This window comes from Sorex fumeus, unplaced genomic scaffold (assembly GCF_029834395.1).
Source record: "Sorex fumeus unplaced genomic scaffold, SorFum_2.1 ptg000015l, whole genome shotgun sequence".
NCBI lineage: Eukaryota > Metazoa > Chordata > Mammalia > Eulipotyphla > Soricidae > Sorex > Sorex fumeus.
Window position 1 is genome coordinate 23,183,983 of NW_026606072.1, and position 17,853 is coordinate 23,201,835.

At 38.4% G+C, this 17,853-nt stretch overlaps 1 protein-coding gene across 3 annotated transcripts in view; it reads right to left on the reverse strand.

Moving 5' to 3' along the window:
- PARP8 (poly(ADP-ribose) polymerase family member 8) overlaps window positions 1-17,853 on the reverse strand; it is a 187,647-nt gene that overhangs the window by 4,867 nt on the left and 164,927 nt on the right. For all 3 annotated transcript variants that reach the window (XM_056112111.1, XM_056112112.1, XM_056112110.1), the window contains exons 22-26: window positions 15,985-16,057; window positions 14,943-15,012; window positions 12,566-12,639; window positions 10,821-10,890; window positions 9,645-9,729 (exon numbers count right to left, since the gene is read on the reverse strand). In XM_056112111.1, coding sequence (XP_055968086.1) covers window positions 9,645-9,729; window positions 10,821-10,890; window positions 12,566-12,639; window positions 14,943-15,012; window positions 15,985-16,057 — 372 coding nt within the window. The remainder of the gene's footprint in view (window positions 1-9,644; window positions 9,730-10,820; window positions 10,891-12,565; window positions 12,640-14,942; window positions 15,013-15,984; window positions 16,058-17,853) is intronic.

Here is a 17,853-nt window from a genome sequence, read left to right on the forward strand (position 1 = left end):
GCTCCCCCGTCCCCCAAACTGCATTACTATGCCTCTCATCTCCTTGTCTCACTATTGCTGTGATTACTAGAAAAAGTCCTAGGAAAGTGTTCTGAAGGGGCTGGAGCAATAGCACAGTGTACAGGGCGCTTGTCTTGCATTCAGCCAACGTGGATTCAATCCCTCGCATCCTCTATGGTTCCTTGAGCACCACCAGGACTAATTCCTGAGTGCAGAGCCAGGCGTAAGCCCTGAATATTCAGGTGTGACCCAATCCCCTCACTCACCCAAAAAGTGTTCTGAGCCCCTATTCTGGGTCACAATTTCAGGTGATTGCCTAGTTGAGATCTGCCTCGACAATAAATAAATCTTTTTGCCTTTACACCCAAGATGGTCATGGTGTGACTGATTAAGCAAACTTCATCACAAAATTTGAACCCCAGAGAGAAGCCACTGAGATATCTCCAAGCTCCTGGGTTAGTGAGTGAAAGGAGACCCAGACTCTTAGGGGAGGTTCCCACCCGAGAATTTTGGGAACCCAGCTCTCCTGACACCACAACAGGGGAGAGGCTCCACCAGGCAGAAAAATGAGATTGAACTGCATAAGCCATCTCTGCTGCCTTAACCCCTTTCCTCTTCAGGGTATGTATTACAATATGGAATGGGGAATAGTGATTACCTGCTAGTTTTACAAACATTAGATTGTGAATGTGACAAAAGTTTATTTATGCTCAGGAAGCAATAAAAAAATTATGACAATATTATCAGTAGGGAAATACTTGAGTAGGGTTTTCTGAGAAAGGAAAAACGAAATATTCCATTATAAAAGGAGACTAAACTTATTTATGCTTCCAGGAACACAGAAAAAGATTACTAAACTTTTGAATAACAACAGGCCAATTGGAGAATTGGTGAGATAGTACTGTAGTTAGGGCTGCTTTCCTTGCACACGGAAACATGGATTTGATTCCCAGCACCCTATCTGGTCCTCCAGGCACTAGCAGGAGTAATCCCTGAGCACAGACCCAGGAATAAGTGCTGAACACTGCTGAGTGTGGCCTCAAGGCACAGCAAAATTTATTTATTTATTATTTTTATTTATTGAATCACTGTGGGAAATGTTACAAAGCTTTCAGGTTTAAGTCTCGGTCATGCAATGATCAAACACTTTTCCCTTCACCAGCACTTATTTTTCACCAGCAAGAACCCCAATATACCCCCCTCCCACCCCTCCCAATGCCTGTGAAGCAGATGAATTCTACTTAATACTCTATCTATTTTGATTACATTCATTATTTCAAAAAAAGATGCACCATTATTATTTAGAGTTTACACCCAACAATTAGAACTGATGAAAAGGTATTGTGAAATAATTTGTTTTCTACAGTTAGTTCTGAGAACCATATGATGTCGCGCGGCCGCTATTGCGGCCACGCGATGCAAAACAAAATTTAAAAAGGCTAATTAATTTGCTTCAAAGTTATGGAGAGAAAATATGAGAGCAATTGGAACTTTGCATTTTATTTTATTATTTTATTATTTTTTTATTTTTTTAGGATCAAAGCTCTTTATTCACCAGTGGGGTGTGGGGAAAAGGGTGTCTTCTGGGGAGGGTCGGACGCCGATGTCCTCGGCCGGCCGGGATCTCTGCAGAGCCACAGAAAGGGAACTTTGCATTTTAGAACTCTCTTGTATATATCAGAAAATTTCATGGATGAAAATTTTTTACAGCACTGATAATTTTACTCAAACTGATACAGTAGCTTGGACAGTTTTAAGACTGGCAAACACAAATTTGTTTTCAGGGTTCCCATATCTGGAAATCAGGAATAATAGTACTTATTTTCATTAGTAACAGAGAGGAGAAATTCAGAGTGAACTGAATGATATTCAGCAATCTGATTTACAGTTTCTGCCGAAAGTCTGATGCTCTCAGTGTCCACTTCCTGTCCCATATTTTATCTCTTCATTAAGTTTGGCCATCTAGTCTTTTGGTCTTACTTCCACTCAATATGTATTGTATATCTCACAGGATGTGAGATTCCCAAACACAGATATAATTTGCATTTTACTAGGCAAAATAATAAAACTATGGAAATAATTGTAGGACAAGGTAGCCTGGAAACTATTGAGAGTAAAGGTGCAAATCTTGTCTGATGAGCTCTCAGAGAAGGCCCCGTGGAAAAATACAGTCACAGATCAAGCAGGTGAAACAGTCACTTGGACAAAGCAAAGGCTTAGGAATGGCTAAAACCACTACAAGCTGGTTTCAATAAATTAGCATTTTATCTAATCATTTCTTTGCACAGGAAAATGAAGCAAGGTGAAACAGGCTCTATATTGTAGAATACCTTCTATTTATTTGCTAAGAACTCTAAGCTTGCATTAGAGCAAGGAATAATTAAAAATCTGACTTAAAATATGTAATGGGAGCCAGAGAGAAAGTACAGGGGTTTAAAGACCTTGTTTTGCACAAGCCTGACAGCTCAATCCATGGGACCTCATATGTACTGAGCACCACTAGGAATTATTCCTGAACACAGAGACAGGAGTAAGCCCAGAGCATAGGCGATGTGGGCTCAAAAACAAAAATTAAACAGGATATACTTAATAAAAGCTTAACATTTTGTGTGTTTGGGACTATAGGCTGCACACTGAAAGATAAACTGTAGTTAATTAAATGGTAATTCTTTTCCCTTTCTTATCTATCTTTGATTTTTGTTCTTGCATACTCAAGAGGTAATTCTAATAAAGTAATCATAATGTTAAATAAATATGACACCATACAAAATATATTTGGGACAATGAAATAATAAGCATGTAGGGTTACTGATCATCTGGACTGTCCGTGGGAGAGAATGAAAACAAAGGTGTTGCTATGAGAATATGTGAAACGACAAATGGAAAAATACAGCTCAGATTTCATGTCTCTGATGTATAAAATTATGACATAGATTGGGGGAGTTGGTTAGAGGATTTAGCAATAATGGGTTCCATTTCGTACATATTGATTGATGGTATTAGCAAGTGTTTTGAGAGGAAATGGTAGTCAGCAGCTATAATGTGGGCATTCCATTCATTCTTACTGATCTCCAATTATGATTCTAAGTACATGAAGACAAATGATATAGTGTCTGACTTCAAGAAGCACAGACTAAGAGAAAACCGAACTTACAAAGACATAACCGAATAATAAAAATATGTATAGGGCACTATATACTAACATAAAGGAATAGTACAAACAAAGCAAAGTTTTCTGGAATAAGGAAGGCATTAAACATGAAAAGAGGGGTGCAAATTAGAGAAGTGTGAGGTGAGAGAATGGAAGAGAAAATCCAAGCTTAAAACAGAAAGGAAAGAGCAAAAGCAGGACAGTATGGAAACCACAAAATATGCTTCAGCGGTAAAGCATGACGTTCTGAGATTAGACATGGTCTATGAGACTAGGGGCACTTAAGAAGGAACCTAGGACCAAAGAGGAGGTTTGCCGAGACTGGGCTTCATCTGAAATGTAATATGCAGTTGTTAAAGAGTTTTTAAGCAGGAGAGTGAGGTGGCAGCTTAAATATTGCAAAGATATCTGTATTGGAGACAGAGAAAATGAATTTGCTACAGTCTGGCAATAGAGGAAAGTTCTCTGATTATATCAGCTAGATGTCACACAGTTTGCTATCACACAGTTTCACTGAGCCATGACTTTTTTGTCTTTCATCATAAAGATGAAAGACATCCTCAGTGCGTCCCAATTCAAACCGCTTCATCTTTCACAAAATCATGGTGATTAAAGATCTCTTTTTCATTAATGATCAATATAGAGTTCTTATTTTATACATCCCCCACTCCATAACTGATTTTTAAATATGTTTTAAACTTTAATCTAAAATAAAAATCACACACAATCCAACACAGTTTCATTTCTTGCACTTGCCTTGTTCTATCATCGAACCTTATAAGAAAAGAGCATCAGGTACTGTGCAAAGCTATGTGGACAAGCAGGAGAGTAAAGAGCCGGAGTTAAGAACTTATCTCATGCAGGAGTTCAACACAATGAAGAAACTGAATTTATTTATTTATTTATTTATTTATTTGTTTTTGGCTTTTTGGGTCATACGCAGCAATGATGAGGGGTTCTCCCGGCTCTGAACTCAGGAATTACTCCTGGCGGTGCTTGGAGAACCATATGGGATGCCGGGAATCAAACCCGGGACAACCACATGCAAGGCAAATGTCCTACCTGCTGTGCTATTGCCCCAGTCCCAGGAACTGAATTTTAAAAGGAAGCTTTGGATCTACTCTAACAACACCAGGAAAAAAGAGTAGTTTGAACTGGGAATTACATGGAAGATGTACTTCAGCTCAACTCTAAGAAGTACAATAGACTGGGAATGTTTCCTTCTAAAATATATTTGGCAAGCTAGATCTATTTGATTTAAAAATGCTCTGCAGATGGTTTGTTTTATCTGCTATTTCCTGTTCTTACTTGGATAAACTTCTCAAAATGTTTTGGGAAATAGACAGGCATAAGTTGTAAATGTATTTAGTACAGGACATATGAAAACAATCTGCAGAGATCTTACTGATTTAAATCAAATACTCAAGCATTAAAAATGTACTTCTTAGCTTTAAATAAGAAATAAAGAATAAAAAAACAATGGCTTTTAACCTTTCCTTGGTCCCAGATAATTGAGGAAAAAAACACACTCCCATCTTTTTTTTTTTTTTTTTTTGGATCATAGCCAGCAATGCTCTGGGGTTAGTCCTGGCTCTGCACTCAGGAATCACACCTGGTGCTAGGGGGACTTTATGGGATGCTGGGAATCGAACCCGGGTTGGCCACATGCAAGGCAAATGCCTTCCTTGCTGTGCTGTCTCCAGCCCCAACACTCCCATCTCATGAATTCAACTACAGTAATATTTGAGGGCAATGTAGCATGGGTAGGCTCAGAGTCTCAGATACTCCTAACCTGTTAACTTACCAAATCCGCAATTACTTGCTCTTAATATTTTTTTATCTTATTTGTAAAAAAATATCAACGGTATTTTTTTCTTCTTTAGACCTATTTCCCCATTTACTCTAAAATAGACATTTCTGTTGCAGAGTATCAAGAACAATATATTTTGTTTCCACATTCCTCTGTTTAAATCTGTCTCTTAGTCCTTTTACTTCTTTTTAAACAGTGACTTTGTTTCTGCAGATTGACCTTCAAGTTTTTATGCATGTTTCTAAGTCAGTACTGGAGTAATGGAATCAACCTTTATTAACAATTCCTAAACACTTGAAATTGGCTCTAATCTGCATAAACCCTGAATTATTTCATTTTGCCTGAAGCATTTGCATATGGTCACATTTATTCATTTTGAAATTTTCCAGCAAAATTTTCTGAGCCTCTAGTTTTCCTCTACTTTAAAATTTGATTCCAAGTTTTTATGATACAGCAATCTGATCCCTAAAACATCTCAGTTTCTTTGTCTCATTTTATGTTTTTTACTTACTGGCAAGAACATGATTAGAACACTTAAATAATTATCATGTTTATTCCTGAAATCAAAGTAGCATGTAAGTGACTTTAATTTATTATTTTCACCTGAGAACAGACTTCAAAAGGAAATCAATAACCTAGTAACCAATCCAAACTTCAAACACACAGGGATATAATTTTTTGTCACAATAAAATAATAATTTTTATCTAAAAACAATATTATATTTATGATAATGCTTTCTCATCAATTATTTTTTTCCCTCGATGTTACCATTCCCTAGGAAGACATATCACTAGTGGAATTTATGATTATATCATTTATAAAGAAACTGATGGTTGTAATTAGAATGTACATTAATTAGTGAATGAATTTTCTTTTTGACATGTTCTGAATCTTATCAATTTTCCCTAATTAGTATGTTTTCTCCTGAGGGTATAGATAGAAGAGATAAAATCTCAACTATGTTTACAGAAAAAAGAAAATAATCATCTTAATAGAATTTTCACTTTGTATAATTTGTAAAGTATCTTGAGTTCTAAAAGTCTTTCCTTCAGAAGTTTTTTTTCTCAATTTTTTTTCTCCTGTGGAATTCAGAAATTCTTCTCTCAAAATCAAAAACAAAACAACTCCCTCTCAAACCCACATATACAGATATCTACACACACACACACACACACACACACACATATACCAACACACACATATCCCTACAGTTTTTTTTATGCACTTTACATAAAGTTTCACTTCTTTGTAGAATGGTGAGATCCTGGTAGTGAATCCGCAATACAGCTCACGGAGGATCCTGATGTATTGGGCTTGAATGCCCTGATTGGCTAGGGCTTCAATGACCGCTTCCGTCTCAACAGAATCAAAGGCCTTCTTTAAATCAATGAACGTTAAGCAGAGCGGCATCTTGAACTCCCGAGAAACCTCAATGAGCTTGGTTATCGTGTGGATATGGTCGATGGTGCTGAATCCTTTGCGGAACCCGGCTTGCTCGCATGGTTGTCCTTCATCTAGTGTTCTGCCAATCCTATTTAGGATGACTCGAGTGAACAACTTGTAGATGACAGACAATAGGCAGATCGGGCGATAGTTGCCAATGTCATGGATGTCTCCCTTCCTGAACAGTAGTACGGTCCTGCTGGTTTTCCATTGGGACGGAACCTTGCATTCAGACAGGTAGCGAGTGAAGAGCCGAGCCAGTGTATTGATGAGTACTGACGGCAGGTTCTTCAGGTGTTCAGGTCTGACCTTGTCTGGGCCGGGTGCTGTTTGTTTCTTTACCGACGAAATGGCGTGTTGGATTTCGGAAGGGAGAACATTGGGAACGACATATCCATCCTGTGGAATTTGGTATGTTGGCAAGTGGACATGGCTATCGAAGAGATTTGAGTAGAAGTCATGGATAATCTTCTCCATTGCCAATCTGGAGGATGTGATGGATCCATCAGGACGTCGGAGGGCAGTCACCTTGGTCTTGTAGTTGGCGAAGGACGGCGGGTGTTACGAATACTTTTCCCGGCTTCTGCCGCATCTACCAGTACTTCTGCTCTTCTCTCTTTGAGGTCTTCCTTGATCGCATCTCTGCACTGCTTTGCGAGCTCGGACGTTAGCTTGCGGTTGCCTGAGGCATGCGCCAAACCACGCTGGCGAATTAGCTCAAGAGTTTTCGAAGATAGGCGATTTTTTGTGGCTATCTCTTGGCGTTCCTCGCACATTCATGGAGGTGCTGAACCAGTCGATCGTATTCCTCATCAATGTTGTCAACAATGGCATCTTCCCAAAGTGATCGTTGATGTCAAGAGAGGGGTGCGGCAGGGTGATACCATTTCACCAAAACTCTTCAGTGCCACCCTCGAGAACATCATGCGACGACTGGAATGGGAAGGAATGGGAGTGAAGATAGATGGTCGGCAACAACACCATCTCCGCTTTGCTGATGACATCGTTCTAATAACACCAAACATCAGCCAAGCGGCACAAATGCTGGCCGATTTTGACTGTGAGTGTGGAAAGGTAGGACTACAGCTGAATCTTACGAAGACAATGTTTATGAGAAACAGCCTCGTTCCTGATGCCCCATTCGCTCTCAACGGAACAACCATCTCCAAATGCAACAGCTATGTGTACCTAGGTCGAGAAGTCAACATGACAAATGACCTGGCACCCGAGCTGCGCAGGAGGAAGAGAGCGGCTTGGAACGCCTTCAAGAACGTCGAAGAAATAGCTAAGAGGATGAAGAACCTCCGGCTCTGGGCACATCTCTTTGATTCCACTGTTCTTCCTGCATTAACATATGCCTCAGAGACTTGGGCCCTACGCAAACAAGATGAGAACGCTATTCAGGTCTCCCAAAGAAGAATAGAAAGAGCTATGCTTGGAATATCACGTTTCACTCAAATGAGAGAGAGAATCCGGAGTTCTGACATCCGTCGACGATCAAGAATCAGGGATGCTGTCTCATATGCCAAGGTGTCGAAAATCAGATGGGCTGGTCACGTAATGAGATTTAAAGATGACCGCTGGACTAGAGCTGTTACCGACTGGATTCCACAGGATGTCAAAAGACCGCGTGGCCGCCCACCTTCCAGATGGTCAGACTTCTTCGTCAAGATCATGAACGATCGGTTTGAGGCCCTTCATGTTCCCGGAGCGAACAGATGCCATTGGGCTACACTAGCACGCGACAGGGACAAATGGAGACGTTACTGGCGCCTGCTCGAGCAAATCGACGACTAACGGGAAGTTAAGTGATTAAGTGATTAAGTGACATAAAGTTTCAAAGAACTGAGACTAGAAATGCTGACTACCTACTTAGAGTCAAGTATGATATTTAGTTCAATAAATCTGAATTTTAGCAAGATACTGAAAGACTAAATTTACTGGACTAAGGAATAGGCCTTGGAGTTCTTTTCTGATGTAAAAATCAAGGTCACTCAATGATAAGACTGTGACTGAAGGTATCTTTTGTAAGGATGTTCTCCAAACTGGGTATGAACAAAAGGGTCATGAAGGGAAAAAATATTTGAAGGAAGGGTGGATTGTGCCAGCTTCATCCTCTAATAACCCTTAAAGATCATATGCAGATAGCTTTCATAGAAGGCTCCAGAGTCACATGGTCTTTTATCTCTCTTGCACCCTACCCAGAAGGCTGATGTATATCCGCTCATTTGATGTACTTCCTTGTTTTATTTCTACTAGAATGTCGCCAATGGGGACTGCCAGCAAAGGACACTATCAGGAGGGCAATGTTAAGGTTTCCTGTACTACAAGGCTGTTTTGGGCTGCTTAATGATAGTCAAGCCAAACAACTAGATGATAGGATTCTATTAACTGCTTCTTGATCTTGTCCTTCTGGTTAGTAGCTCTGAGCTATTCCATCTAAGTTATTACATTAGAGTTGTTCCATGTAACCATACTTTTGTAACTTATTCTAATTGTTGGGATTCTGACATATCCAGTTAGAGATACTGTTCTATGGTGGCTACTAGTAGTATATATTATATCTACTATAAAAGCTTATAGAAATGATGAAACTCACTAACATCAGCTACTAATAAGTGGTGAGCCTATGACACAAACTAATAAAAAGTGGGATTAGTGTGCTATTAATTACAGAATACATTAGGGTATATCTTGATGAAGTTATTTTACCACTCAACTCTTCCCTGAGGTACTTTCTGTGCTCGAGTTGTAGAGGAAGAAGAAAAAGGTAAGGGAAATGGGTCTGGAGTCAAGTAAGGGTGGATGAGAATTAGGATAAGTGTGCTCATTATTTAGATGTGAGAAGTAACAGTTCAACAATGCATCTCTTAGGATGCAGATGTGTCCAAAATTCCACATAGATATGACAGTCTATATTACATGGGATGAGATTCTTTCTATTAGAGTTTTCTTCACTCACAGTCTAATTTTAGAAATTGTAGAAATGTTTTCTCTATTTGTCTATACAAACACATGCATACATACTTACACAAGTGGTTAAAGAGACATGTCTTTCATCAGTACAAAGTTAAGAGTATTTAAATATCACTTTGCCTTCTACTATTTACTGAAATTAAAATACAGAGAGTGAGAAACTATTTGTTCTATGCTGGAAATAAAAAAAGACTTAATAATGTCATTACTCTGCCTCATTTATGGAGAATAAAGGCCATGTAAATTTGAATCTTTACACTTACACAAAAAAAAATCGTGTGCAGACATGATCGGTATTTGGCACGACCCATATCTCTCCATGCTTGTGCAGGTCAGGTGAGGTGATCACTGCAGATGGAGATAAAAATTAAGACCTATTTGATTTTAAGTTACCATAGTTCTTCTCATAGAAATCTATAATCAAATACATGCAAAAGGAGCTGGAGAGAGTGCAGAGTGTAGGGCACTTGCTTTGCACGCAACCGACCTGGGTTCAATTCCTAGCACCAGCTAGATCTCCCCTAAGCACTACCAGGAGTGATCTCCAAACACCAAGCCAGGAGTAAGCCCCGAGCACCGTGAAACAGAAAAAAAATCACATTTATTAGATGTGAAAAATGCAAATTAAAAATGAAATACCATTTATGTTTTGAACATGATTAGTATTATCAGAGTAAAAAAGTCCAAAAAATAATTTTTCCATCCTGCTAAATTTATAGCAAAAGTAAGGGCAAGAATATGATCTTGCAAACTCCATATCAATCTTTCTGTCCCAAGTTCGGCTTAAAAAGTTGAGCACAAGAACAGAAAGATCTACTGGGTCATCTTCTTGGGGAATGATTGCTTTCCAGATTCTGTGCATACTATTGTATATTCAAAAACCAGCCTAAAGAGTAAGGGGCATACAAAAAAACAACAAAAATGTGACACCTAATCATAATGATATTGTTGCCATCATACTGAAAGAGCTGCCAAGAATAGAATAGAGTACTTCCTGACCCCTGCCTTTTGGTTTTCACCACAATTATCAACAATATTTAACCTATGGGCTGGAGCCATAGCACAGCAGGTAGGGCGTTTGTTTTGCACAAGGTCAACCAGGGCTTGATTCCTCCACCCCTTTCGGAGAGCCCGGCAAGCTACCGAGAGTATCTTGTCCGCACGGCAAAGCCTGGCAATATGCCAAAAACAATAACAACAAGTCTCACAATTTGTTGTGAGACATTACTGGTGACTGCTTGAGCAAATCAATGAACAATGGAAGGAGAGTGCTACAGGACAGTGTTATTTAACCTATTATCCACTAAGGCCCTAATGTTTATAAATAATAATAATGTTTCAACTGTCTTATTATGAATATTACATAAATGTACTTCAATTCTTAAATACAGACAAGACAGAGAACTGACACTATGAGGCTTATAAAACTTCCATCTTACCTTCACATAAGGCTATGCATTTTAAGTTGCGGCTTTGCAGGAACTGGGATTGCTGTCCTTTTTTCTGTGACTAAACTCCAAAAGAATTGAAAAAATTAGAGTAAAAATGGGGAAGTAACAAAAGTGAGAAAAACTAGTTATTCATTTAAACATGTCATTAAAGTCTCCTCAGATTATTTTTAAAAGATTATCTAGACTAGTAGCAATATTCTTTCTTTTATTTTGCTTTTATATCTTTTTTTAATTGAACAGCCATGATATACACAGTTACAAAGTTGTTAATGACTGAGTTTCAGTCACACAATGCTCCTATAGGTGTCTGTTCACCAGTGTACATTTCCTACCACCAATGTCCCCAATTTCCTTCCCACACCACCTACCCTTCCCCACTAGTCTCTGTGGCAGGTGCTCTCTCTCTCTTCCTCTGTCTCTCTCTCTTTCCTCCCACCTCTTGTGCATGCCTTTTGGCCATTATGGTTTGCAATACAGGTACTAAAATTTCATCATGTTTGTTCAAAGTGAACACGTCCAGCTGTCGTTATCAGAGTCATCCTTTCTGTGTCCAAACTGCCCTCTCCTTTTGCCACCACACTTGTTACAAGTAGGAAGCTTCCAGCTAGGAACCAGTCTTCCTGGTCTTTGTTTCTACTGTCCTGGGTATTAGTCTCATACTATATTTTTTATACCCCGCAAATAAATGTAATCATTCTATGTCTGTCCCTCTCCTTCTGACTCATCTCACTCAGCATGAAACTCTCTGTGTCCATCCATTTAGTGGCCATAAACTTGTTTTCTCCTAATGTCAAACCGTATTTGCAATATAATTTAATTTATGTATATAATTATTATTAAATTGCTACCCTCAAGATAAGTGAACTAAAATGCTAAATTAAAGTTCAATAGCCTTACAACATGGAATTAGAACGCAAATTTATTTTTATCAAGAGCCTGGTATCATTATTTCAAAGGAAATAAAATTAAAGCAGCTAATCTTTTTTAAACATTAAAATCAATTATTCTAGCTCAGTCAACTACCCAGAGCAATTCATTTTTTTTTTAGCGTCATTAGGTACGCCACAGAAGTAAAAGCTGCCTGTAGAAGATCTGAAATTTTGTTTTTATTTATACATTAGATTTTCATACTATTTCAAAAAATTCAAACAATGTTATTTATTATATGGACTTTAGTTTGTCCAAACGTTTGTTTTTTCAGAAGCAGAGCTTTTGTGCATATTCTTTTCTCGAAGAGCTTCATACTCATGCACTCACTGTTTGCATGTGTTTACACAAACCTGGATTGAGGAAATCCTTTCCTTGACTGCCTCCACTGACATTCATTTGACTTTCAACGTCCCTCCCATCATACCCCCTCCCATCATTCCCCCTTTGGCCTGACTTTTCCATAACATTCACCAGCAGCTAGCATTCTATCAACTGATTTATCCATAGCCACTCAGTAGAAAGAAGACTCTGACAATTTGTCTATTTTTAAAGATAACTCTTCTATTTTTATCATTGTAGTCCAATACCATAAAGACTCTTCAGTAGGAACTCAATAAATATTTTTGATATTTATTAAATAAAGGCATTTCAGCTATTCTATTTAAGAGTGAGCTTCATTCCTTCATGAGTAATGATCACATAAAGCAATTTTGTGGACATAAAAAGCTGGTACAGCTTGAAATCCTGCTTGCTACAGAAGCTAGCCTCTACTAATCATTCAGTCACTACAGTTGCTACGACACCTGTGACATATTGCTGCTTTTACTGCTTGAAGCTGGCTCATCCTTGGCTGACACCTTCTGTTTCTTGTTCATCCCTGAAAACATGGGCAAGAGAAAAAAATTCAATAACACAGCTACATGATGCGGCTCAAAATACAATCTGGCTAGATGACCAAGAATGGCTTTGAATAAAGTTTTGGTTGCATCAGGCCCAAAGGGGGCACTGGAGCTCTCCCCAAAATGCAACGAGGGGTCTGGAGAGATTGTACAGCAGGTAGGACACTTTCCTTGCATGCAGACAACCTGGGTTCAATCCGTAACAACCCATAGAGTCCCCAACCACCTGCAGGAGTGAACTCTGAGCGCAGAGCCAGGAGTAAGCTGCAAGCATTGCAAATATGCCATATTGCCAATATGCCACCTCCAAAATCAGAAAAAAATATGCAGCTGCAAAGGCACACTCTACACCTGGGTATAAAGCTAGCATGATCTGGTTGACTTGGAATAAAAGCATTTCACTTCTTTCCCACTAGAAAAGGGATAAGAATTATTTTGTCTAAAACTGACATAAAATTCTAACAGTTGGCATCAAAGAGCTTTTTGGCACCTAATATGCTTTCTTGGCATCTTGTATACAGGAAGATAAGAGTAGGAAATATGAACAAAAATAAGAATTAGCACTAAAACATAATTCATAAATTATTAAAAAAGGAAGCTTGTTGAAGTTTTTTTGTTTGTGATACTCAAAAGACTAAGCTTATTTTGATAATGCCATGATTTAAATAGTCAAAAGACTTCACACAAAAAGAATAAAAGTTACATTTTAGAATAGGCTTATTTGTAACCATGTTCTTCTACTATCCAAAATTTGAGAGGTGCATTGATTTTTTTTCTTCTTTGCTGCCATTTCAATAAAAGGTAAAGGTAAAGGCCCTCCCATTGATCGTCGATTTGCTCGAGCGGGCCCAGTAACGTCTCCATTGGAGACTTTGTTGTTACTGTGTCTGGCATATTGAATACTCTCAGTAGCTTGCCAGGCTCTCCGAGAGGGGCGGAGGAATCGAACTCGGGTCGGCCATGTTGGCCGCGTGTAAGGCGAACGCCCTACCGCCGTGCTATCGCTTCAGCCCTTTCAGTAAAAGGCTCAATAAAAAATGACCAAACTAAAAGAAAAGTGACTATAATATTTTTTCAAGTCTGTTATCTTCCCCACTGCAGAGGTAAGTAAAATTAAGTTGAGGGGCAGGTCTAGATATTCAGAATCACGGTACAGAAGAGAAGGTGAAGACTTTTGTTGGAAGAGAGAATGTTGTTTTACTATCTTCTAGACTTGAAGTCCTCCAAACCAACTAGACAGTATTTTTTTTAAATTGAAGATATTTTCAGTTCAGGAACACATCAATAATTTGATGAAACCTATAAACTTATCCTACATCCCATAGATAAATGTACAAATATATAGGTACTGTATCTGCTTTTATCCCTCACAGTTCTCACTGAGAACACCTCAAGGGATTTTATAGAACTCACAGAACTTATTCACATATTAAAATAAGAAGCAGAAAATCAGTACTTAATAAATCATTGTTTTTTTAATTTCTAAGCATGTATTCATTTAAAATGATGCTTTTAGTTTTCCGTTTTGCTGATTTGATAAGTAAAGTAAGTAAAGTAAAGGCCCTCTCGTTGATCATCGATTTGCTCGAGCGGGCCCAGTAACGTCTCCATTGGAGACTTTGTTGTTACTGTGTCTGGCATATCGAATACTCTCGGTAGCTTGCCGGGCTCTCCAAGAGGGGCAGAGGAATCAAACTCGGGTCGGCCATGTTGGCTGCGTGCAAGGCAGACGCCCTACCCGCTGTGCTATAATTTAATTTATTTATTGTTAAGTTTTTTTGACACCATCCTCCCCACCCCCCTGCCTCGAGTTGTACAGAGCTTGCAGGTTCTGCACTCAGAGATCACTTTGAGATCACTGCAGGCAGGGGTTTGGAGACCAGTGCCAAGGATTCACAGTTTGAATGGTGTTTTCTAATCCTAAACTTTTCACAGTGTTCGAAAGTTTTCTTTGGAAAATATAGAGCAATCCCAAGATAACTAGCATGATCTAGAATTACACTCAATGATCGGATATTCACAAGGATATAATTATATTATGTCATATTCTCTATATTTTTTAATTAAAATAGAAATTATTGAAATAGCTGGTATGAATTCTGCAGTTGAAAAAATATTTAACCTTCTACACTAGAGAAGTATCATTGACATGTGATTTTTTTTGCTTCTGGTATTTATCAAATGAATTTAATGCAATAAATATAATAACTTTTATAGCAAATCAGCTTTAGTTACCTGATAAATAAAATGATGACTAGACTATGTACAAACAAAAGCTTACCTGAGTAACCAAATGATATGCTTGACATTGGACTTAGATAGATCCCACTTCCATACATTGCACCGTGAAGCTAAAGAAGGAAGAAGTAATAGAGTAAGTGGTCAATCAATGGCCTCAAGGTTACTGTTTTCCAAAGTAAGTCAAACAGTTTTATCCTGGAGCATTTACATTTAAAAATAATAATGATCTTAAAATTTAGTTATTGATATAAAAAAAGAACATTAGGGTAAAATAACTAATATTTTCCCACTGATATAAAAACCTGTTCAGAGCAATTACAATTCTTTCCAATTATCTGTTCGAGGAACTCTGAGTTGCAGTATGAACTAAATGCTAATTTAATAGCAGTGAACTTATGGAGATTACCACTGAATATTATTTCCACTATTATAGGGAAAGATCATAGGTAATCGGGTTAAACGTTTCTTTCCTTCCTGATCTCATTACAGCAGGAGGTGAATACCAGCTGTCAGAGTGTGACGTGGAATGTGTAAGATGAAGGCTTACAGTGGAAGAGGACCACCCTCATTGTTCCCTGCCAACTCCAAGTGTTGCCCTACCTTTCCTTTCCTTAAAAAGTATTCACACCAAGGCTGTGCTCAAGAAATGTGTATTAAATCAAAAGTACTCCCACAGGAAATTCAATTTTTTTATTCCTTCACAGTATTTATAGCGGATCAATTTTAATTTTGTTATTTTGTGAAACTGAATTAGGCCTATTAAAAATTGCACGTAATTTTTAAAATCTACAATATCTCCCATTGTGAAAGTAAAAGAGTTAATATCAGGAGAACTTAGTTAACTCTAACCAGGAAAAACAATGAAATCTTGGTAAAACATTCAGTTTAGGCTTGCTCTTCAAGCCTGCATTTCCCTAGACCACATCTCACTTGCTTGTCTCTGATTCTCTGCTGCCCGAGGTCTCTAGTGAATGTATTTCCCCTCTTTCTTTCCTCTCACATCTTTATCCTTATCTTTCCTTACTTAGTTCTAAGTAAATTTCAATAAAAACTATCTTGTTTCAAAAATTAATTCAGTATACCTGCAGTCTTGTATTCGAAGCAACAACCAGACCATTCCTCAGGATAGAATGCCAGTTTTCAATGTGTGAGCCACTGAAAAGCAGAGCAGAACAGGAAGGTTTACTCGACAGAAACTCAACAACCCGCTTCAACACTGGTCATAAAAAAAGTTGCAGGTGCCTTCTGACAGTTGAATTTCCTCAAGAATAATGTACTGGTTGCTTGCTCTTCCAAGCCTCTGTTCTCCCTTGAGCACTGATTTCTCTCTTTCTGCTTTTTCTACTCTGGAGCACATATTCTTTCCAGAATAAGCATTCCTCTTTCTCTCCCCTCATGTCTTTCTACAAAAAATTTTCTTCAATAAAAACTACCTTGCTTCACTAAAAAAGAAAAAAATAATAATTTAGTGGTCTGTTTGCTGCTAAATAGAGACAGACCCACAGACCTATGGAATAGAGCTGAATATGCTGACACAGACCTTCAAATATATGTTCACTTTTTTAATCTTTGAAAAAGGAGTAAGAAAGGTGAAGAGGAGCAAGGAAAGCCTCTTCAACAAGTGGTGCTGGCAAAACTGGACAGTTACCTTAAAAAAATGAACTCAGACCCCTCTCTAATGCCAGGCACAAATGTCATCAAATTGGATGAAAGACCTCAAAATCAGGCCTGAATCCATAAGGTACATGGAGGAAAAGATAGGCAGAACCCTTCGTGACATTGAAGTTAAAGTCATCTTTTAAGGATGACTTTAAAACACCACTGACCAAGCAAGTGGAAACAAAGATGAACAAGTGTGACAATATTAAGCTAAGAAACTTCTGCACCTCAAAAGTAATGATGATCAAGATACAGAGAAAACCCACGAAATGGGAAAAATTATTTACCCGATACTCATCATATAAGGGGGTATATTCCAAGATATATAAGGCTCTGATAGAACTTTAGAAGACAAAATCCTCCAACACCATGAATAAATGGGAAGAAGAAATGAACAGAAACTTTCTCAATACAAATGGCCAAAAGACACATAAACAAATGCTCTATATTTATAATCACCAGGGAGTTGCAAATCAAAACAACAATGAGACATCATCTTACACTAGAAACTGGCACACATCAAAAAAGAGAAAGAACAACCAGTGTTGGCTTGGCTTCAGGGAGAAAAGAACTCTCATTCATTGTTGGTGGGAATGCAAATTGCTCCAGCCTCTTTGGAAAACAATATGGGCATTCCTCAAGAAACTAGAAATTGAGCTTCCATATGACCTAGAAGCATACTTTCGGTAATATTCTCTGTGCAAAAACACAGAGCAGAAATGACATCTGTACCAGTATATTCATTGCAGCACTGTTCACAAAAAGGCAGAATCTGGAAACAACCCGAGTGCCCGAGAACAGACGACTGTTTAAAGAAACTATGGTACATATACACAGTGGAACACTATGCAACTATTAGAAAAGATAAAGAAATGTGATTATATGTGGATGGACATGGAGAGTATCATGCTAAGTAAAATGAGTCAGAAAGAGATGGACAGACTAGAAGAGTCAGAAAGAGAGGGACAGACATAGAATGACTGTACACATTTATGGGATATAAAATAACATAATATGAGACTAACATCCAAGGACAGTAGAGACAAGGGCCAGGAGGATTGCTCCAAGGTTTGAAATCTTGCCTCATGTGCTGGGGGAGAGGCATCACGGATAGAAAAGGGACCACTAAGCCAATGATGGTTGGAGGGATTACTCGAAATGGGAGATGTGTGCTGAAAGTAGACTATGAACGGAACATGATGACTTTTCAGTAAATGTACTACAAACCATAATGCCCCAAAAGTGAGAGGGCGGAGGGGATGAGGGGTGAGGGAGAGAGACAGGGAGAGAGA